This window comes from Mercenaria mercenaria, chromosome 7 (genome assembly GCF_021730395.1).
Source record: "Mercenaria mercenaria strain notata chromosome 7, MADL_Memer_1, whole genome shotgun sequence".
NCBI lineage: Eukaryota > Metazoa > Mollusca > Bivalvia > Venerida > Veneridae > Mercenaria > Mercenaria mercenaria.
In genome coordinates, this window is record NC_069367.1 from 37,652,607 (window position 1) to 37,676,159 (window position 23,553).

General features: G+C 34.4%; 2 protein-coding genes across 4 annotated transcripts; both read right to left on the minus strand.

Moving 5' to 3' along the window:
* Positions 1 to 492: 492 nt before the first annotated feature.
* Positions 493 to 9,225, minus strand: LOC123554378 (transmembrane protein 272-like). Of its 3 annotated transcripts, none has more exons than XM_045344473.2 (6): positions 9,073 to 9,225; positions 6,806 to 6,863; positions 5,503 to 5,571; positions 2,232 to 2,411; positions 1,343 to 1,561; positions 493 to 1,065 (listed from the first exon to the last, which is right to left on the minus strand). In XM_045344473.2, coding segments are annotated over exons 1-6 (534 nt in total). In that variant the 5' UTR covers positions 9,079 to 9,225; the 3' UTR covers positions 493 to 1,063. The 3 variants fall into 3 exon arrangements, with proteins under 3 accessions (XP_045200408.2, XP_045200410.2, XP_045200409.2); XM_045344475.2 differs by having other exon boundaries at positions 8,945 to 9,083; XM_045344474.2 differs by lacking the exon at positions 9,073 to 9,225 and adding an exon at positions 7,077 to 7,225.
* Positions 9,226 to 21,295: 12,070 nt separating this feature from the next.
* LOC123555486 (E3 ubiquitin-protein ligase Midline-1-like) lies at positions 21,296 to 23,289 on the minus strand. The gene has a single exon (XM_045346093.2). It carries the CDS (start codon positions 23,168 to 23,170, stop codon positions 21,521 to 21,523), a length of 1,650 nt encoding a protein of 549 aa, XP_045202028.2. The 5' UTR covers positions 23,171 to 23,289; the 3' UTR covers positions 21,296 to 21,520.
* Positions 23,290 to 23,553: the final 264 nt, after the last annotated feature.

The window sequence follows — 23,553 nt, forward strand, 5'->3', positions numbered from 1 at the left end:
AATACGCATAAGTCTTCTCTATGATTGTCCTTTGATGTCTAGACAGTTCAAAAATTAGACATGAAACACTGAAATTCCTGTCTACAAAATATCCAATTTGCCGATGATTTATTCCTTTCAAAGCACATAAGTCCTGATATTCTGAATTCATATCCGGGTCGTGTCACTGATATGTCATTTCCGATGAAGTCGTTCTGACCGATGAAGCTATGTCGCGCTTCTTTCTCTCAGATCAGATGATGAAAATTTTGAACTGCGTTCTTTCCGGAAGTATCATGATTTTTATTTTATGCTCTTCTGTGAAATACTGAAATTTAGCAGTGAAATAAAATTGATATTTTCACTGTTTCAAGCAGTGAAAATATCATTTTTATTTTTCACTGGTACGGAACTACATTTGAATGCGAAATGATATGAAATATAAATGATAAGAATTTCCTTGCAAAAAATCTTCAGTAAAGGTAAAGATGTATAAAAATAATCAAAGAATCATAAATATTTACATTTTATTATAACGAAATGTAGGAGATTACGTAATAGAACTATTTATAGTTTTTTCATTCAAAGGTCTTCCATAGGGAAGTAGATATAATAATTCATGTTAAAAATCACTGCACCACTCCTGAAAATGTTGCATTATAGTGTTCACTCGGTAAAATATATTTCGATCTTACATTAAAACAAACAAATATTCTCTATCTCTCTGGTGATGACTGTATTGTTTGAGTTTTATTATGTAGTTGGAATAACAAATCTGTTCAGCAACTGATCGTTTGAACTTTCAAGACATCAATGAATGCATTATCAGAAAGGTAGCCATATTTTTTTCTAACATGTAAATTATTTATAACAATAAACAAAGGCACACAGTATCGATTACACAGAAAATGTATTCTTTAAGTACAATGAAATATTTTTGAAAGTGTGTAATTCGGCATCAACACAACGGTTTGTATATTCAAATGCAAGAATTCCAAAAACATATGTGTATGAGATTATAGATTATCAACGACTTCACCCGTTTTCAGCTGCTGTCATATGATCTCATCACTATCTTTGATGTTTCTAAAATACCATAAAAATAATGAATATTACTAAACATGTTATGATACTGGTTTTCAACGTCAGCAAACTAACATGAAACCATATTCTGAAATAAAAATGATGTAATACTATGTCAGACACTTTCAGATCTGTAAAGCCAAAATAGTGTCATAGGAGATCCGAATCCGAGACACGTTATTTCACAAAATACACTTTTCTATTAAATTTATGTTTTGATTGCTGTTTGTACTTTTATTAACTGTCAAGGTTATCAGACATTTGTAAAAAAAGTTCATACATTTACGTATTAATTGGCATGTGAGTTTTCTAAGTTGATAACCTATCACAACAATCCAGAAGCCAATGAAAACCCAATCGATGGTGACAGCAGAAATGGCAAATTTCATCAAATCCTTGTCGCAGATCTCATCTAAACACTCAGTAGTCTTGTTACTGCTGCAAGTCGTAAAATCAACATCATTTAGCTTTCCGTAATTGGGATATACCCAGACACTACCTGAAATTATATTGTTATTATTCATTAATTGTATTTTCAGAACTAACTTGCTTTTACATTATAAAAGTAGTAAGTTTTCCCTTTTCTGTACATGTTCGAGTTGCTTTGATCTTGTCGGGTTTAGAGTTACACCGGCACAGTCAAGAACATACGGCAGATTTTCCAGCTGTTTGGTGGTGGAGGAAGACTCCAGGAGCCACTCCGAGTATTATTTTAGGCATGGGAAACCATTGACCTTCAGTAAGCTAGATAAACGTCACCTTCACACGAACCCACATCACTGATTGGCAAGTGATATGAAGTCAATGGCCTTAACTAATCAAGGAGGTCCTGTAAACGTTAGATGCACAAGCTCGAGTCATCAAAAGTTGGAGATGCAATATCAGGTGTATTCGCAAGCAATCAAACAGTAAAAACGGATGATATGCATACAGTGAAGCAATTCCTTGGTTATATTATAATATTTTTATGATTTAAAGATAAACGTGAATGTTGTTTATATTACGTTCTATGATTACTAACTGCTTTTTTCAGGGAAGGCGTCTAATGGCCTTCGTTAATCAATTGGCTGATGTTTTTATGGCGAACATCAATTAAAATAACGCACGCGTTCAAACACTTTGGTATGCTGACATGAGGGTATTTGATTACATAAAAGTTGGGAAATGACCACAAATAAGCCAAGCCACATTAAACAAAATGCCAAGGACTCCACAAAAGTTTCCACTTAAATTGGGCTCGTCGTCATCCCTGCGACCAAAACCGCCGAACACTATCGGTGCCACACCACTAACTATCAGGTAGATTGGTATAAACCTTTCAATACTACAGTCATGTAGATATACAGATCCTGTAAGATAAATTTATCAAAATAAGTTACCTTTCATTATACCTAAATGCATTCTTTGTGTTTGCATATGCAGTCAAACCTATAACTACATTTACTATATAAACCGCACTATAGATGGCCACAAAGGTGCTTTCTTGCAGGTTGTCTGAATTCAGAGGTTGAAATACTTTGCAAATGTCTAACTCAAAATCTTAAGCAAGGTAGTCGCTGTTCACATTTATTCTTGAACACATTAGACTAAGTTTTATTATTATTCATGAACCTTTTGGATCTTGGAGTACATTCAATGTAATTTTTGTACTTTTATAATTCTGATTTAGCCGGCGCTTGAGTAAATATTGTGTGTTGCACTTGTCGTTACCTCTCATCAACATACTCAATCAGAAGCAATTCAAGTGACCTTCTTGTCACTTTAACAGCATTTGATCAAAGTGAGTAATCATAATGGCTTAATATAAGTATTTTTAGTTTATTTTGCCGATTCTGTGGAACAGTTTCTTTTTCTGATTTTGATCGCATGAAATAACAAAATTAATTTAGACAAAACCAACTTCAAATAAAATCAGTAAATGCTTAGTAATGATTCTAGCAAAAAACTGCTGTTATTGTCGCTTTTAATGAGTGCAGTATAAACATTTTATTTATGCGCGTTCCGTGGCGAGTCGTAAGCGTATTCCGCCTTTATAGAGCATAATCAAAATTAGGCCAAAAGATTACTTTAATCTAGGTCTAATTTTACACATTTGTTTGCTAAAATAAGATTGATGCATGTTTGTTTAGTGATAAAGCAGCCCGATGATTAAGACCTCGGAATTCTGCAGATTTTATACCACAAACAACGCTGCTGTGATAATAAAATAAACAAGAGGGCCATGTTGGCCCTATACCGCTCACCTGTTATCATTGCACTTAGGGCAAGAAGGTCCTCAGAAAAAATATCTAAATATCTAAGTCCAAAGGACAGGAACAACAAAGTAAGAAATTTAACCAAACAGAAAAACAAAATTCTTACAAGGTACAGATATGTCAAAATACACCTAAAAATTGCAGGTACCATCCATGTTGTACCACAGAAAAGTGGTCTCGGGTTTTCAGGGGAGGTAATCAGATATAAAATAACTCTGGAAACTACGACTGGATCTGATTTGTCATGGAATCCAGGATTTATTGTTGTTGAAGATATTTTGGAAGTCTGTATCAAATAAAACCATAAATGAAGTCTCTATATGGCTACAAAAGCCAAAAAAGCCAATTTTGGACCTTTAAGGGGCCATAACTCTGGAACCCATGATGGAATCTGGCCAGTTCAAGAAAGGAAGCAAGATCTTGTGGTGGTACAAGTTGTGTGCAAGTTTGGTTAAAATCAAATCATAAATGAAGTTGTTATTGTGCAGACAAGGTCAAAATAGCTAATTTTGGTCCTTTCAGGGGCCATAACTCTGGAACCCAATAGGGGATCTGGCCGGTTCAAAAAAGGAACTGAGATCTTATGGCAACACAAGTTTTGTGCAAGTTTGATTAAATTTAAATCATAAATGAAGCTGCTATTGTGCATAACTCTGGAACCCATAAGGAAACTAGCCAGTTCAAGAAAGGAACCAAGACCTTATAGCGATACAAGTTGTGTGCAAGTTTGGTCAAAATAAAATCATAAATGAAGCTGCTATTGTGCAGACAAGGTCAAAATAGCTAATTCTGGCCCTTTCAGGGGCCATAACTCTGGAACCCATAATGGAATCTGGCCAGTTCAAGAAAGGAACCAAGACCTTATGGTGATACAAGTTGTGTGCCAGTTTGGTAAAAATCAAATCATAAATAAAGCTGCTATTGTGCAGACAAGGTCAAAATAGCTGATTCTGGCCCTTTCAGGGGCCATAACTCTGGAACCCATAATGGGATCTGGCCAGTTCAAAAAGGAACCGAGATCTTATGGTAATACAAGTTGTGTGCAAGTTTTGGTTAAAATAAAATCATAAAAGAAACCACTATCGTGCAGACAAGAAATTGTTGACGGACGCACGGACGGACGCACGCACGGACGCACGACGGACGAAGGTTGATCACAAAAGCTCACCTTGTCACTATGTGACAGGTGAGCTAAAAAGTGGAAAACCACAACCCTATAGTAGAGGCCATTGTAAACCTAATTTTAAAGGAACAACTATCAGATCACCCACAAATACGATAAAATTACACTACAAAGTGTAGCTACGAATAATTTTATATGATAATGTTAAAGACATTACCTATATGTTTTGAAATATTATCACAGGAGTTTAAGCAATTAAAAAAGTTATGACGTGAGCCTGGAGACAAGTTCCTTTAAAATGTAAATAGAGCTAAAATGGTACGTAGGATTTACATCAGAAAATGGACCTCTGTATTCAGGTATTTCCAAAGTAATGACATTATGTAAAACGATTGCTGTTATTTCAGTGATGCCTTCTCTAACATCTGTTTTGAATTAAGTACTTTTCTTTTTCTTCAGTTTTGTGAAACGCACGCACGTACATGCACACATTATTTAGCGACGGGCCCCCCTTTGATGAGTAGGATTCGTTTTGTACAAAATGCGTAAATATCTATACCTTTGGTCATTCGGTAACGATGTATGTAACTGTATCTCAGGCTTCAATGACTTCTACTAAGTATGCTATTTTGTTTATTAAATAAGACATCAATGCTATTTACATGTTGTCAATAACTAGCGAATTTTCCTAAAATTCGGGCCATTTTCTATGTAAATCCTACGTACCCTTTTAAGGTTTAATTTGTCTTGCGAAGGAAAGGGGCAGACTTATACAAAATTTGAATAACCTAAAGACACATCTTTTAAATTAACAAAAAGAAACGACCTGGATACAGATTTAATATGTTTATTGACAATGGTTTCGTTGATTTAAGATTTAAACAGATAATAAGATCTGAGTATGAAATAAAGACATCTATCAAACAGAATGTCTATAAAATGTGCAGAGTCACATTAAATTAATATAAATGAACATTGCACTCTGAAGTTAATGTATAAAATGTGACATCTGTCAAATGAAATGTATTGAAAAAATGAAAACCTCTTTTTCAAACGACTCACCCATAACAATCTTAGCAATACCATATGCAAGTAATGCTAACATCAGTATAACAATAAGGCAGCAGAAGGCTGAAAATAGAAAAAGAACATTTGTAATTATTATTACGCTTCAAATCATAATTCCAGAGATACGGATTACAACAACATTGTTACGATGTTTTCCGATTATGCACAATTCTTATTTAACAATAAATATATAACCTTTGTATACATATATACATGTTTATGTGTTTCGTTTCATAATTTAAATTGTGGCTCATTCCGTTCTTAAAAAGATACACAATAATCAGAAGCAATGAACAGATAAGAATGAGTATAAATGTAAAACGTAAAAAATCACCATTGAAACAAAAAAGACAGCAAACAAAACATCCCCAAACATAGCATGAAAGAGTTAGGTATTAAACAAGAAATCCCTATCATTTACGTGTGTGTTAAATCATTCACAATCGTGTGGGACTTAATTTTGTTTAGTTCAATGTCACACTGGCATAATTTAGGTCATAGGGCAATATTTTCAGCCTTTAATATCGTATGAAGACCCAAGATGCCCGGGCTTCATTTCATCACGGGCGGGGACCTTGGTAGAAACAGTGGTTTGCATAAGCCAGCTGGATGGCGTCCTCACATGTAGAATTATACACCCCGAGCGAGGTCGCGAACCCACACTGGCGAAGGGTAAAGATCCGAAGTCAGTGACCAGTCGACCACGGAGACCCTGTTTTGCAGTGTGATGCTGCAAATACTTCAACACTTAAAAATTATCGTGATGAGAAAATGTATTGCGTAGTTGTTGACAATTACTATGTAAAAATCTTACTGATCACAAAGTAGTGTTCTAAAGTGGCAATGTCTGAATAAGCAACGATGTTAGATAGAAATCCGACACATGCATACACTAGAAGCTAGCTATCGAATAACATAGTAAGTTGATACAGAGTACCATGAAATACCAAGGGAACTTCAGGGTGAAACTAACAAAGCATACAGTGGAAAATAAAACGGGAAAAACGGAATATTGCGAATATACAGCAAGTTAACAATATCATTGAAATAGAGTGAACAGTAAATGACTATGGAAAAGACGTTTTAGAGTGTAGAAAAAAATTGTTGTAATGGAAGAAAGAAAGAAGGTGGACGGAAAACAAAGATCCTAAAATATCGTTGCATTTTCGTACCAAACATTACTCGTTTGATATGAATATGATACATTTTCTTGTATACGATACTGAAATCACAAGTTGCAAATGCAAATCATTGGCCAGAAGACAAATATAGCTTCAAATATAAAAAATGTACTTACACATTGCGCCACATAACAGCCATATTTCACGATCGTCTGATTTTCCTTTTCCCATTTCCTGTAATAAGTACCCAAAGACTATTTTCGACTTTCAATCACTTATAATTTAGATACATTTCCGTTAGATTAAATATCGTATAGATAATTTTCCGCTTAAGCATATATCATTGAGATAATTTTCATTGGAAAGTTTCTAAAGATAACAATATATGCGAATTTGTACGTATCAAAGCATGTTGCGTAGATTCAATAATCAATAATAACGTGCTACCTTTTAGAATTATAGTAGTTTCCTTTCTACGTTCGGATTACTTTACTTAATAAACACTTTCTGTGAAACAATCGGCTCTTTTCTTGTTTAATTTTGAGTTATGTAGAAATAATAGATGCTAGAATATATCTTATATCTATCAATTATCGACGTGTAACAAATCACACAAAGGATGTAAATACTACAGATGTAGTATTGAATTAAATGGGCCTTATATCATTACGCATATCGAATGATATAAATATTCTCTTAATATTTCTAAATATTTTGTTGCAATTCAGACACAAGTCAAAATATTAAGAACAGAGATATCTTATAATTATACAAGAGGTTAATTGCATAGTATATGATATAACTCGAGGTGTCTCAGGGCAGTGGGGCCTCGACTTTTAAGTAAATCTTACTGACATCAAAACGACAAAAACTATTTTAGCATCTTGGAACTGTGTAAAAATGATAACTTCGAACTGACTCAATGACCAAAAACAAAACGACAAGAAATTCATAGCGTGTAAGTGGTACAGTTTAGTTTCTAGACTTTGATGGTTCCAACACGACCGCTTTTAAAGCTTTTATAGCTTTGCGTATTGTTTAATCACCCCTTGGATCATATGCCTACCCTGTAGTTTTGTCTATTTGCAATTTCTGTGATATCCATACATCCTCTTTTTAAATTCTAGTTTGTTTAGTTCTGTCTATTGTTTTCTAGCATTGGGCAAGCCCATTTTTTTAACTCGGGACAATATGCCTCTTTTCATGGAATTGCACTCTGTGTATCATTACAGCTGCACTGAGGTACGAATACATCTGCAGAGGTTTCTAAATTGCTTTTGGTACTGTACTTGTAACATGTGCAAATGAGTTCTGCTTAACTCGGGGCTAGAGGGCGTTGACGGTAGCATGCATTTTCACTGGAGTCTGCATCACTTTTATTTTTGCCTTTTTTGAGTTTCGACTTTTTCTGTTATAAAATTAATTTAAAAAATCACTGAGTCCAAACACGGGACGACGTAACACTTAAGGACTGCGATTCGGATAGATGGAATGGAAGATCCTTTGGACGTATATAAGGCAACCGAACATAATTGGACTGTCTGTTTGTGAGAGGAAATGAAATAATGTCCAATACTCCTTACGTCCTGTTTGCATTATAATTTTTTTTCCAGTCATTTTCAGAAAAAGGCCGCCTATCAAGTAATAAAATGTTAAAAGGACAAATAACTATTGATACTATCATTCTATTAATCAAATTGTTTCATAATTAACTTGTTATCTATCAAAGGGTGGTCTTATAACAACGATTGAGGGCCAATACGGATGCAAGAGGAGAAATGATAAGACGAATATGAAATAGCTTGGACTACACCTACGGTCAATATCACTTTTTCCAGGTCAATAAATTCTCATATCATCCTCACTAAAAGGCAATTATTGTATATTACTATACAAAATGAATACAAGCTAAAACGGAAAACGATTAAAACCCAAATTAAGAGGAACAAAAGTTAGAAAAAGTTAATATATTTTCTAATCACGTTAATATGCCGGATGACTTTCAATCTGTAAAAGATTAAACAATTTTTCTGCACAATATATGTATGTTATTTTGAAACATACGATCGTTAAAAATGTCATGGAGTAATATACCCAAGCATATCGTTGACTCTTCTAGAGTCTTGGAACATGACAGACGCATTGCTGTACTAAGATTGCGCAATATATTAATCAATTCATCAGACCCACCAGCGAAACACTGAGTATTTAAAGGGAAATTAATTTACATATACAAAACTTTTACAAGAAAAGTTGGTGATGCAGTTTGAAAAATTAAGAAATCTATGTAATTCTGTTTGTTATTTAATTCTAACCTTGAAAAGTTATGGTACTGTCCGTTAGTTAAGGTAAGGAACATTTGGAAGGCATACATCTATACGTGTCTACGTATAAACATTTCCTTGTACGTATATTAAATTTCATAAGTTACTGAAAAACATACATGCATTATATTGCGTATCAGTATTATCCTCTTTTCTTTAGATCTTTATGCAGTAATATTTCTTTTTTTTTCATTTTCTCTTTAGAGCACAAAATTAGTTAATAAACAAATAACACGTATTATATACAAGTTAATATCAACTCTATACAGTAGTCAAAGTAGGTTGAAATGATATTATGTACATTTTGTATTTGTAGTAAACAAGTAAACCATTCAAACATGCATGTACACAGGATGTATTCTCGAGAGTGAAACGTCCGACATAAACACATTTTAAATAATTCATGCGACTATGATTGCCGTCATCATCTCTAGCCATCGGTTAAAATCTGTTTTTGTCTGTTTTCGTCTGTTGTCATTTGAAATCCCTCTGAGAAGCAAATGTTATATATGATACAAATTGTAAAGAACTGAAATGTTTAACATACACCTTTAATTATCATATTTTATAGAACATCTGTGTTCAAGTATAACGAACCTATGCAATATGTAAATTACAAAGTGTTTGTTCACAAATATTAAGATTATGAATGCTTATACTAAATTATTATTAATTATGTGAAATCGACAGGAAAGGAAACTTGAGAATTTAATTATGAATCGCTTATTAGTCTGCTCACAGTTAAATACAAATCTGTTGCCTAACGAGGCTGGGGTAGCTGGAGGATTCCAGTCATGACTATAGAGATATTTAAATCATTTCTGTGATTTATTTGTTTTTAATCATTTGAGATTTACTTTTAATTAATTATTCAAAGTACTGAATTTATTTATACATGTACCTTCATATTCTGCGAACTATAGCTCTAACTTGATACAAATCAGACTACTCCACAAGCCCATAAACAGCCAGCCGACGGCGAACTGAACCAGTTCCATATTACAAATGTCATCTAAACAGCCCTCAGTCATGTTTCCTTCACATTTTTAAAATCGACTTTGCTAAGCTTGCCATAATTTGGATATATCCAGGTACTTCCTGAGAACATAAAACAGCAATTGGATGTGTTTTATTTTAGACCATGAAGACAATCATCTATAAAACGTGTGAATAAGATGTGACTACAAAATAAATCAGTGTCAAATGTATTCCAAAAGGATCGTCTTGTGGATGTTATTGATGAGCATACCTTTGTTTCCTACAAAGTAAGAGTTATTAGAAAAATAATAAAGTTGTTAGGAGCATGGTGATTTTAGTACAAAGGTCGAACCTTATAACGGTTTGTCAAGATACTACACAAAAGTATAATGTCACTCTGTATTCGTGTGTTACGGTTACCTTGAACCATTTGCATTGTTTCCGAACAAAACCAACATCTTCTTCCTTTTTCGACCAATAGAATACGAAAAAAAACAGATTGACCTTCAGACATAATCTTTTTTTTCCGTGTCGTACATAAACTAAAAAAAAACGAAAGGCAATATAAGTCAACGAATTGGACTACTCCTCTCTGGCTTTAATGCAAATTTGTCTTTAATGTGAACAATTTAGTTTATTCAAAATATCTAAGAGGAGTTCTTATTTCTTTTAAATGAAAATAAACCAGTTACTTACCACAGATAAGCAAAGCTACATAGAAAAACAACCTATGACTTCCAAATAAGTCTCCAAAAGATTTCACCTCCTGACCATTTTACGGCCGCTAATGCAAAAGAATAACGGTGGCAATCCACTCGCAATTATTCGTTTCAAAGTGCTACAGTCATGTATATAGGCAGATCCTACAAAATAAAGGAGGAAAAAAACTGCTCTACATGCTTTCTGTTGCCTCTGCATAAAAACTATGTTAGGATTTCACCTGGCTGGGGTTACTTTTATTTACACTATCCTGAAACTTTGGAATATGGAAGGGGTAAGAGTGACGTTAGGTGCACTAAAAACCGGTATGCTCCCCAGTGGTTGCTTTGCCACTGACCGCTTGGAGAGACTGCGCTTTTGGAACGTGGCTTTCCCTGTTGAATATTCATCCTTGTTTTTTTTTGGCCCAAAACTAAGCACACATACTCATATTTAAGATCGTTTGTTTAAATGAATATTTCATAAATATACACTAAAGACCCAGCTGTGCATTTAGAAAAAACTGATTCAATACGACTTTTGTAATGCATGCATTTATGAAATACGTACGATAAATATCTAAAAGATTTCTGAAAATCTGATATGCTAGAAAATGTCGAAAACCCGTTATAAACAAAGTGGATTTTATATGAAATAAAGAACAGCCGGATTTAGTGGTGTTCATCCTAAACAATCTGCATGAATTCTCAATAAGGTCTAACTTGTCCCTGACCAGTATGCGGAAATAAAATGACCCTATGTTTCAAGGTTGTCTCGAAAAATATTTGCATATATCGTGATTATGCAAATATTTCGATTGTATATGTAAGTCATAAATATACAATTACGTATGTGTGAAAACGTTACTTTTAGCAATTTCGCTAGTTATCACAAAAAGTGTCGAAAATTCCATTTCCGCCGAATTTTCCGTGAGATAAGTAGCGCGTAAGTACATCAATTCTAGCATAATAAATCAAACCTGTATTAAACTTGCACAATCCTTAAAACGAATTTTGGATCATTGCTAAATCTTGTTCACTCTGCGTCTGAGACTTGTCTTACAATTTTAGGCAGTTTGTTACACCATACATAGATTGTCGACACGTTGCACACTACTTTTATGTGTGCTGAAAATAGCAACATGTATTTTAGTTTTAATAAATGCAGTGGTCACTTTGAAAACAGATTTTGAAATAAGTTTAGTTGTATTCAGTAAGACAAGATTAAGTAAAGTTCATAGATTTTTTTATATTTAAATTCAGTTTGTCATTTTACACTTTATGAGCAGTTAATAAACAGTGTTAAAGGTATATTTAGGTCTGTCATTGTAATTAAATGGCATTTGATTAGTCTTTTTCTTGATGTTGATGTTTAAGCAATTGTTATCATTGCAGTTCAGATGAAATAAAGTCTATAGGTTTGTTTATATCTGTCATTGTCCCATGGTTGCCATGATGTATCCCGTGGTGTCCCGGTTTCGGGGTACAATAGGACATTTTAGTGCTAGTCTTCTACGATGCATATCTCAGAAACGATAGCACAAAACATGACCATTGACTACTCCTCATGTGCATGAAGGATTATAGTTACACAGAAAGCTTATTCAAGTTGTTTTAGAAAAATGAAAAATATTATTTTATACTAGGAGGTGCCCTAGTATCCCCTAAATTAAGGTGCTCGTCAAAACTCTGGGGGATCTATATTCATTCTTGAGAGATTTAGGAAATCTTTGGTTAGAAAGTTTTTAAGGAAACAAGAGATCACAGAGTGATCTTGGCGCCCACCAATGTGCCATTTTTGAGTGTTCCAAATTTCAAGACTTATTGACTAGCTCAAGGTCAAATTTCATTTCAGTACACAACACTGTGCATGTGGTCCGAATTCGAAAGCTGTAGCTTGAGAAATGTGAAAGTAGGTCACTAGGTCAATGTCAAGGTCAAAGTTTGTTTCGGTACACAACCTTATGCATGTAGTCTAAATTTGAAGCCTGTAGCTACAGACATGTGAAAGTAGGTCACTACGTCAATCTTAAGGTCAAGTTCATTTCAGTACACAAAGCTATGCAAGTGGTCCAAATTTGAAGGCTGTAGCTTGAGAAATGTAAAAGTAGGTCACCAGGTCAAAATCAATGTCAATTTTTATTTCAGCATACAAAACTATGCATGTGGTCCAAATTTTAAGCCTGTACCTTCAAAAATGTGAAAGTAGGTCACTAGGTCAATGTAAAGGTCAAAGTTCATTTCGGTACACAAAACTATGCATGTGGTCCAAATTTGAAGGCTATAGCTTGAGAAATGTGAAAGTAGGTCACTAGGTCAAAATCAAGGTCAAATTTTATTTCGGAATACAAAACTATGCATGTGGTCCAAATTTGAAGCCTGTACCTTAAAAATGTGAAAGTAGGTCACTAGGTCAATGTAAAGGTCAAAGTTCATTTCAGTACACAAAAATATGCAAGTGGTCCAAATTTGAAGGCTGTAGCTTGAAAATGTAAAAGTAGGTCACTAGGTCAAAATCAAGGTCAAATTTTATTTCGGAATACAAAACTATGCATGTGGTCCAAATTTGAAGCCTGTACCTTCAAAAATGTGAAAGTAGGTCACTAGGTCAATGTGAAGGTCAAAGTTTTTTTTGGTACACAAAACTATGCATGTGGTCCAAATTTGAAGGCTGTAGCTTGAGAAATGTGAAAGTAGGTCACTAGGTCAAAATCAATATCAAATTTCATTTTGAAACACGGAACTATGCATATGGTCCAAATCTGACGCCTGTACCTTCAAAAATGTGAAAGTAGGTCACTAGGTCAAAATCAAGGTCAAAGTTTTTTCCAGTGCACAAAACTATGCAGGTGGTCCAAATTTGAAGGCTGTAGCTACAGAAATGTGAAAGTAGGTCACTAGGTCAAAATCAAGGTCAACTCATGTCAAGGTTCATCTTGCCACTCAGAAATATACATGTGGTCCAAATTTGAAGGCTGTAGCTACAGAAATGTGAAAGTAGGTCACTAGGTCAAAATCAAGGTCAACTCATGTCAAGGTTCATCTTGCCACTCAAAAATACATATGTGGTCCAAACTTGAATGTTGTAGTTATTGACAAGAACATTTTAAAAGCTTTTCCCTATATAAGTCTATAATGAACCATGTGACCCCCGGGGCAATGCCATTTTTGACCCTAGGGGGATAATTTGAACAATCTTGGTAGAGAACCACTAGATGATGCTACATTACCAGTATCAAAGCCTTAGGCTTTGTGGTTTGGACAAGAAGATTTTCAAAGTTTTTCCCTATATAAGTCTATGTAAACCATATGACCCCCAGGGCGGGGTCATATTTGACCCTAGGGGTATAATTTGAACAATCTTAGTTGAAGACCACTAGATGATGTCACATACAAAATATCAAAGCCCTAGACTAAGGCCCTGTAGTTTTGGACAAGAGGTTTTTCAAAGTTTTTCCCTATATAAGTCTATATAAACCATGTGACCCCCAGGGCGGGGCCATATTTGACCCCAGAGAAATAATTTGAATCATCTTGGTAGAGGACCACTAGATGATGCTTCAAACCAAATATCAAAGCCCTAGGCTCTGTGGTTTTGGACAAGAAGGTTTTCAAAGTTTTTCCCTATATAAATCCATGTAAAACTCACTCATAAATTGTTGAACCAGTCTGATTTTCAGGGGGACACAACTAGGGTACCAATACATCATTCTGACAAAGTTTGGTCAAAATCCCCCCAGTAGTTTCTGAGGAGATGCGATAACGAGAAATTGTTAACGGACGGACGGACGGACGGACGGACCACGGACGCAGAGTGATTTTAATAGCCCACCATCTGATGATGGTGGGCTAATAAAATGGGGAAGTTAATGTTAACTTACTACAGAGAAACATATTCTGAATACTATGAAAATTATAAATTGTGGTATGTGAACTTTATGATTAAAAAATCAAAGGACCATAAATCAGTGAAAAATTGTTTAGCGGCAAGGTCAGTACCTAGGTTTGCTACACATTTTATTCAAAATTGATTTCAAGGGTTATAACTCCGCAAACAATAATTCAAGCAGGATGTGCCAACTATATGCTCAACAAGGCTTTACACCAATCACTTCAAACTATAGAATTTTGAAATGAAACTTTGACAAGAATCTCTATACATAACCGTAAAATCCATAACACATGCATAATTTGACCTGCAGCTGACTGAACATTCCTTTCAGTCAAATCACACGAATTAGGAGAAGTAGTTCGGACACATTTTAATATTCAATAAGTATCTTTACCTGGCCATAACGCGGGAAAAATAATCCGAGCAGGATGCACAACTTAATTCAATCACTCATGCGAAGCTTCAATGAAATCTGGACAGATGGATAGAAAATAATTGCTTCATTGGCATTTTGTATGATAATCAAGGGGACATTACTCAGTGCAAAAGCATTCAAACATATACCCAGTAATATATGCACAGCTGGGATTATTACGGATCATTCCTATGAAATTGCATTAAAATTCCACCAATTATAAAGTAGTTCGGACAAATTTTGTTCAAAAATAACTTTTAAGGGGCCCTAACTCTACAAATAAGAATTCGAGGATGTGCATAACAAGGCTTCATATCTATATCGTTCTGCGAAGGTTCGTTAAAATCTGAGCAGAGGATTTTGAGAAGCGAGGTCAAGCTATATGTGGACGGACGGATGGACAGATGACAAAATGTATCCAATGGGAAAGCGTAATTAAAGGACGTTTTTGAAAATTAACTCTCTTGTTTTTCAGGAAAACTTATTCTAAATAGATTCTGGAGAACTCTAGATAAAAAGACTTTATTAGGCTTGGTAAAGTAACTCTTCCAATATCTTATCAGAACATTATTATACGATCATTCATTAAAATTGTCGCAAATTTCATTACTTCCTATGGGAAGCTCCTTTACAAACATAGAACTTAAACCAGACTCGGTTTCATTTAGTCCATTGGTAAGATTTGATTGATATTCCGTCATGGCCGTAGTTAGTTACAGCGAATGAAGTACAAATATGTCTTGAGAAGACCATCATGATTTAGCGCACATTCACAGTTCACTGTCAACGAGCTGCCTCAAAAAGGGGCCAAGTGAATAAATTTGACAGGTCGCCTTATAATAATGATACGGACCAGATGCTTCACACAAGATTTGATTAAGATCAGTCAAGCAGCTCATGAGAAGAAGTAGTCTAAAGGTTTTTCTATTTTAATTAATTAAGCTCCACTGGTCCCTAAAAGGCCAATAGGTTCCATTTGAATTTTGAGAGAGGATCTTAAAATAATTCTACAGACCAAGTCTGATCAAGATCCATAAAATAACTAAAGTATTTTCTATTTTTAGCACTTGTGGTCCCATAAAAGGGTCAAATGCTCCAATTTGCATAAAATTGGGACAAGACCTTACAGTAATGCTACAGACCAAGTTTGATAAAGATCCATGCACCAGCATGAAGTCGTTTAAAGGTTGTTTTTGTTTTTATGTCTTTGCTGTAGCCGCCTTTAAGAGGGGCCATCTGCCCCCATTTGAGCAAAAATGGAAAAGGACCAGTCCTTACAAATGCTACAAACCAAGTTTGACGAGGATATACAAAGCTCCTCAAGAGAGGTTCTTATATTTTTAGCACTAGCGGCCCCTAAAAGGGATCAAGTGCCCCTATTTGAACAAAACTGGAAGAAAACCTTTATTATAATAATACAACAGACCAAGTATGATGAAGATCCAACAAGAAGTTCATCAGGATTTTTTTCTTTTTCTACCTGTCTCACAGGGCGCACTGACCCTTTTGGTTATGGGGCAGTTAAGTGCCATCTGTGGTTTAAGTCGCCATCACACTTTGCAGGGCATTCACAAGGAGACACGCATGGAAATAGGGAGTAGCTCTGACAGAGCCCCTGTGATGCTGATATGTTGGTTTGCCACATAATGACAGACAGAGCCCCTGTGATGCTAATATGTTGGTTTGCCACATAATGACAGAGTCCAGTGCAAATAAACACAATCCAATGTTCCTCTGGTTTATTTAAGTAATAACAGTCCTCAGCAATAACAATTAGTATATCACAATATTGTAATCTTGTATATCCAATTCTGTCTATTGTAAAACTTAATTGTAAAAGTTAATAATTAGCTGTTCTAAACAGGTATTGTTTGTGGTTGACTTAGGTTAAGTTGTTACTTTATGGCACGGTAGCTTAGTTATGCCACTAGAACATTTCATACTTATATATTACTTAAACAAGTTTTTTTAACATGTAAAAGATTTCATATGAATTAAATTGTCCAATCAGAAGAGAAGGGGACGTCCCCTTTTAATTTAAATTAACCAATTGAATTATTAACTTCAACGCGTAAGTAAAACATAACAGATTTCTCTAAACCCTTTATATAAACTGCCATCTCTAACAAAACAATAGGTCAGATACTTGAGACTGTTCAGAAGCCAAACTGATTAACATTGATTAAAGCCATATTTCTTAAAATATTCTACATTGTTGTCAAAACATTTACATCAGCTTTTCTTTATCAATTATGGATTCAATACTGTAGTGTAGTGTTTTATTCTTTAGGACAGAAAAAAATAAGGATTTCCTGTCTTGATGTAAATATTGCAGAAATAAAGCACAATATAATATTATTAAAAATACAAACATTTTAAAATTTATTTCAGCAGTCTGGCCTTAACAAGTACTTCAAATAACCTATCACATATGCGTAATGGCCCCTAAAAGGGGCCAACTACCTTCACAGGAACAAATTTGAGAGAAAATTTTACAATGATGTTAAAGACCAAGTTTGATGAAGATCCACCAATATCAAAAATTCATTTAAAGTGTCATAAGACTTTTAATTCCATTTCAATATGAGATAAACTAGCTGTTCAAATGAAGAATATGCTTAATGAAATGGTAAGAAAAACATTATTTCCAATATTACACATGAACTTAACCCTTAGCCTGCTAAATTTCTCCAATGGACTGGTCCATCATTCAGTTTGGGCAATACCATTCATTATTCAAAAGGGGTGTTCACAGAAAATTTAATGACTGAATAGCGAACAGTGCAGACCATGATCAGACTGCACGGATGTGCAGGCTGATCTTGGTCTGCACTGGTCGCAAAGGCAGAATCACTTGCCACCAGCAGGCTAAAGGTTAAACGGTAAAAGCTATAAAGGGAGATAATCAAAACAATGAATTTAATAACACTTTCTACTAAGTTAATCAATCATTTAAAACTATGACAACTATGCATGAAAACAATTATCGACAACAGGATTTATCTAGAAAACATTATATTTCATATTCATAATAATAAAGGTGGCAGCCTCATTTGAAACAATGGCACTTTGAGCATTTTAATGTTTTTCCATCTTAAGAAAAGCGTCCCTTAAAGGTGCCAAGAATACTCACTTGAACAAACTTTTGCACGGACCTGAAAATAATGCAACAAAAAAGTTTGATGAAGATCTATCAAACTGTTAATGAGAACAAGTATTTTAAAGTGGACTTTTTTTTTTAGCTCTAGTTGTCCTCAAAAGGGGCCAAGTGGTCTAACTTGAATAAATTTGACAGAAAACCTCTCCAGGATGCATGCTTCCAACAACGTTTAACTTAATTCCTGCCAGTAATTTCAGAGAATAAGATGTTAATGCAAATTGTGGACAGCGGGTGGACAGCGGGTACAGAATGCTACATGCCAAGTTTGGTGTAATTCTGACAAGTAGTTTTATAGAAGATTATATTTATGCAAATTGCTGATGATGGACGATGGACACCAGACCATCCTCCAATACTAATAGCTCAAGCAAAGGTTAACTTGGCCAACCTGAAAAACAGAAAAACATTTAATATAACATAATAAAAGAGAACCTATAAAATAGAATAACAACATAAGCAAATCATAGATATAGTAATACATATAAATTTGAGTTAAGTTAATCATGGCATTGGCCTAAAAGCAAATATAGGTTAGAACACTGATATGAAAAAGAACACTATTAATTCATTTTTATAAAATCATTTCCGTCATCTAACACATCAAATCAGATTTGTTAGGGACCGATTAACAATTGCATTTCTGAAGTCAATACAGGAAATAGCAATTAAAAGCAGTCAAATTATAAGAAAATGTACTTATAGACAGGTATTTACCATGTAAGCACAAAAGAAACTGTAAGTTTCTTATTACTAAAATGAGTATCAAGCAATATCAATGGGTTGTGTTATAAGGGAATCTAAGAATCAAGCTCTGTTTGCCAATTTAGCCAACCTGCATTTTTTGTTTTGGTACTGTTTATCAACAGGTTATAATTAACACCTTAATTTATTGTCCCTCTTGTTTCCTTTTAACTTGCCATTTGTTTATTACTTAGGGCCAGTTATGTAACTTTCATACAGTATGAGGCAGCTGCGACTAAGCGGAACTGTGTAATAACTTCGCCCATCAACCAATCACAAAACTTCCTGATTAAACATACAGTAAAACCTGTCTTAAGAGCCAGCAAAGGGAGTGGAGAAAAGTGGCTGCTTACAGCAGGTGGCTGCCTAATGCTGGTAATTTATAGAATGAATGACCATTTTTGGAAATGAGACACTGGCTGCTAAACAGAGGTGACCGCTTAAACAGTTTTTATGGTATTATCTTGCGATGTTTGATGATATCAAGGGCATTAGTTAAGACATATACAGAGAAACTGAGAGGCTTGTGATAAAACTTAATCAGCACTATCAAAATATTTGACCCCAGTGACCTTGACCTTTACGATACCCAACACTAAACTATTAGATATTTATCACTTACCAAGACCAACTCTTACATGAATTTTGTTCAATATAACAGGGGCAGTAGTTAAGAAAATATAGTGACATTGAGGTAACGGTGATGGTGATATCAAAAGCAATGCAAGGGATAACAATATTCTCTGAATAGTCAATCTAACAATAGCTGTCACAGTAGACTATTTCAATGCTGGATAGTGAAACTGGGTACATCTGAGAAAGCTGGAGCTGTCACTGGAGTGTTTAATGACTCAAATATTGATGAAGATATTGTACAATAGAGCAGTCTAAAAAAATGAAATCAGTGTAACTGTAAAAGGAACATAATTCTTGAAAAACTTCTGCAAAAGTAATGCACCATGTGTCATATCATGTGGCTAATAATTAGGAACAACTATTTTAAATTTTATTCATATCTATTTAGTAATACTGGAGATACAGCATCACAACTTGAACCGGAAATTTTATTAGTAAAAAGAGGGCATAACTCAGAACGTACTGGTGCCGGCATTATCGAACTTGTGTTGTATGATGTGAGTAATGATGTGGAACAACCATTTTAGGTTTGATTAAATCCATTAAGTAACAGCAGAGATATAAAATATACAATGCATCAAAATTAAAGTAATTCTAAGTAAAAATGGGAATATAACTCACAAAACATTTGTGCCAGATGAACTGACCTTGTGCCATATGATGAGCAGGGTGATGATCTGGAAAAACTAATTAAAGTTTTAATCAAATTTATTAAGTAATGAAAGTGCACCACAATTAACCTGAAATTCTAAGTAAAAAGGGGGCATAATTCATGAAATATTGGTGGAAGAACATCATATGATGTGGACGATGATGTAGTACAACTATTCTAAGTTTGAATCAAATCCATTTGGTAGTAACTGAGATAAGATGAAAGTGCATCAAAACTGTAACCTGAAATTTTAAGTACAAAAGGAGGATAACTCATGAAATACAGGCATCACAGTTAAGGCCCTTGTGTGGTAAATGATGTAGGTGGTGATGATGAACAATCATTTTAGGTTTGAATCAAAACCCTTTTGAAATAACAGAGATATAGTGAAAATGCATCAAAATTAGCATAAAATTCTAAGTAAAAAGGGGGCATAATTCGGAAAAATTGGTGCCACAGTTATGGACATTGTGTCATATGTTGTAGGCGATGATGTGGAGCAACTGTATTAAGATTGAATCAAATCCATTTGGTAATAATTGAGAGAAAGTGAAAGTGCACCAAAATTTTAACCTGACATTCTATGTAAAAAGGGGGAATAATTCATGAAATATTAGGGCCAGAGTTACAACCTTTGTGCCATATGATGTGGGTGATGATGAGGAACAACTGTTTTAATTTTGAAGCAAATCCATCAGGTAATAACAAAGATAAAGAGAAAGTGTATTAAAACTTTAACCAAAGTGCGGATGCGAAAGGACGCCAACGCTGAATCCGACACCGGGTCAAGTAGGATAGCTCTACATATTTCGTATAGTCGAGCTAAAAATGCTGACTTGTTTTACAAATTACAAATAGCATACTTCTTTAACAGTAAAATATATCTCCTTGTTGTAAGTGATTAATTCAAGTCTATGCAAATTCTACATCCCAGAAAAACCAATTACTTTATATGAAATATTGAATGCAAGTAACAATGCGTTAATAATAAACTATAGTCTACTATACTGACAAATCTAAATACTGTCTAATTTCACTGTGCTGTATCATATTTGTAATCAACAATTTCATACTGAAGCAGTTTCTCAGGACTTCCCCTGTTTGTCACCCAAAACTTCCTCCTGCTCTCATCAAAGCATATTGTGCTTACTTGATACATTTTAGATATATGGATTTTTTTAATAAACTTCCCTTTTGGTGAGAAAACTACAACACAGTCTTCAGCTTGGCTACAAACATAAACATTGTTTTTACTGTCAAAGTCAATCCCTACTGGTGCCTTTACTTTCTTTAATGTAATGAACTGTTCCATGCCATAGGAATAAAATAACACAGTGTTTGACTGGAAATCAGATATATAAATCATTTTTAATTTCTGATTTACCTTCAATGATTTCATTTTTTCTTTTCTAACATCAATATCTGTAGTATCAAATGTGATTTTTGATTTTGTGATTCATCAAATATGATTATATCTGTGTTTGCACAAATAACAATGTCAGAGACATTAAGCATATCAATGTTCAGGCAATCAGAGTTATCATAAATATCTCCACAGAAATGCATCACTGTTGATCTCTGCACTGCAAGTGTTTTATTAACATAATCTATTCCTACAAAGCAAACACGGAAGTCTATTGCAAGAACTATAACACTGTTTTGATCCTTTGCACAAATCCTTTTTGGAACCAAATCTAAAATGGGAAGCTTATACAGAACCGAACAATTTTCATTCATTAAGCAGCATTCATTATTTTGATTGTCAAAAGCAACATAATGGCCATGTCTTACAGATACAAGGCAGATATACCATACTGCCTTTTGCCCCTCGCAGCCAAAAATCATTTTTTCATTTTTCAACTGTACATTGATATCAATAGGAGCTTCATTAAGTTCTGCCAGTGGAGAAGCAATGGACCTTGCGGTTGGTGGTTCAAAATCATCATCTGTCTGAGTACATTTGTCTTCTTTATCTTCTGAAACTACATTTCCTGCTATTGATTTCTTAAATGTTACTGGACAGTCCAAGTTAAATTCTGTGGGAATGCCTTCAAGATGATTTGTCTCATTTTTCAATACCTGGACATTAGCTGCAAAGTCCTTCAATATCAAGAAACGATCTGTGGTTTGTGGACTCTTTTCAGACATTTCAAACAGTTGTGTTACTGCATTTATCTTTTCCAGACAGTTCTGACAAGCTAACAAGCATTCTTTTGCCTTCTCTTCACATTTTTCAAGATATGATTCTTTCTTCTTTTTGTACTCTGCAAATGATTTCTCTATTTTTTCTTCTTGTGTATCAGTTTCAGCACAAGAAATTTTCACAGTGTCATGAGAGGACAGGATTTGATGAATCTTTTCTGAAACAGTTGACTGGAGCAATCGAAGATCCTTTTTTATAGACATGCACTTATCTTGTAATCTGTCACACGTAGCAATGTCCTTTAACTCATGAATTTTGGAACAGGATCTACGATCAACCACAGCACATGTGCTACACAGAATTTCTTCATGATCTTGGCAATAATAATCAAGCCCTTTATTTTGATGCTTTACACATATGGTGATGTGGGGGCCACCTATTCTTACAATCTTATGGTTTTTAAATATCAACAGCTTTTTATGCATTTCATCACAAACAGGACAGACAACTCCTGAACAATTCTCACATATAGCAAAACAAGTTGTACAATTGTCTCTACAAGACATACACACTGGATCATTGGTACTGTCATCTAAAGTTAAAGATTCAAGTAATGGCAAGATTGTGTAATTCAGTGGCAGCGATTTACTGAATTCTTCTGGCGATTTTCCTTGTTCAGGAATCCGTGTAGTTTGGCGACATATTGGACATTCAATACCATCTTTGAATGAACTGTTTTCCATACATTTTGTTATGTGAGAAGAAATACATTGTTCACAAAAAGTGTGGAGGCAGGAAAGAGATCTTGGTGAACTAAACACCTCAAAACATATCGAACATTTCAAGTATTCTTCGATTTTTTCTTTGCCACTTTGGCTGCCCATCCCTTTTGCGCATGCCATAACTTCAACTTTTTCCGTTGTAAAGCGTTATTTTAATAAACGTAACATGAGAGTCATGCAGACAGGTAGTTTTCTACATAAATGTAAACTTTGAACCAACTCAACTACTTTCGTTTTCGGTTGTGACGACCGGTGTATCTGTGACAAATGGTAATTTGTTTTATTCGCTAAGGGCAAAGTGTAAAATCCGGCCGTCCTTTCTATCCAGTAAAGAATTTATCGAAAAATCCGGCCATGCTGCAGTACCCATTTATTTCTTAATTTATTGATCAAATTTAATAAAATTGGTATCAAATGAAAGCTTAGGTTATGTATTTGCTAGATATTAAACTTAAAATAAGTTTTTATGCTGAGAAAGTACGGAGAATATACATAAAATATCG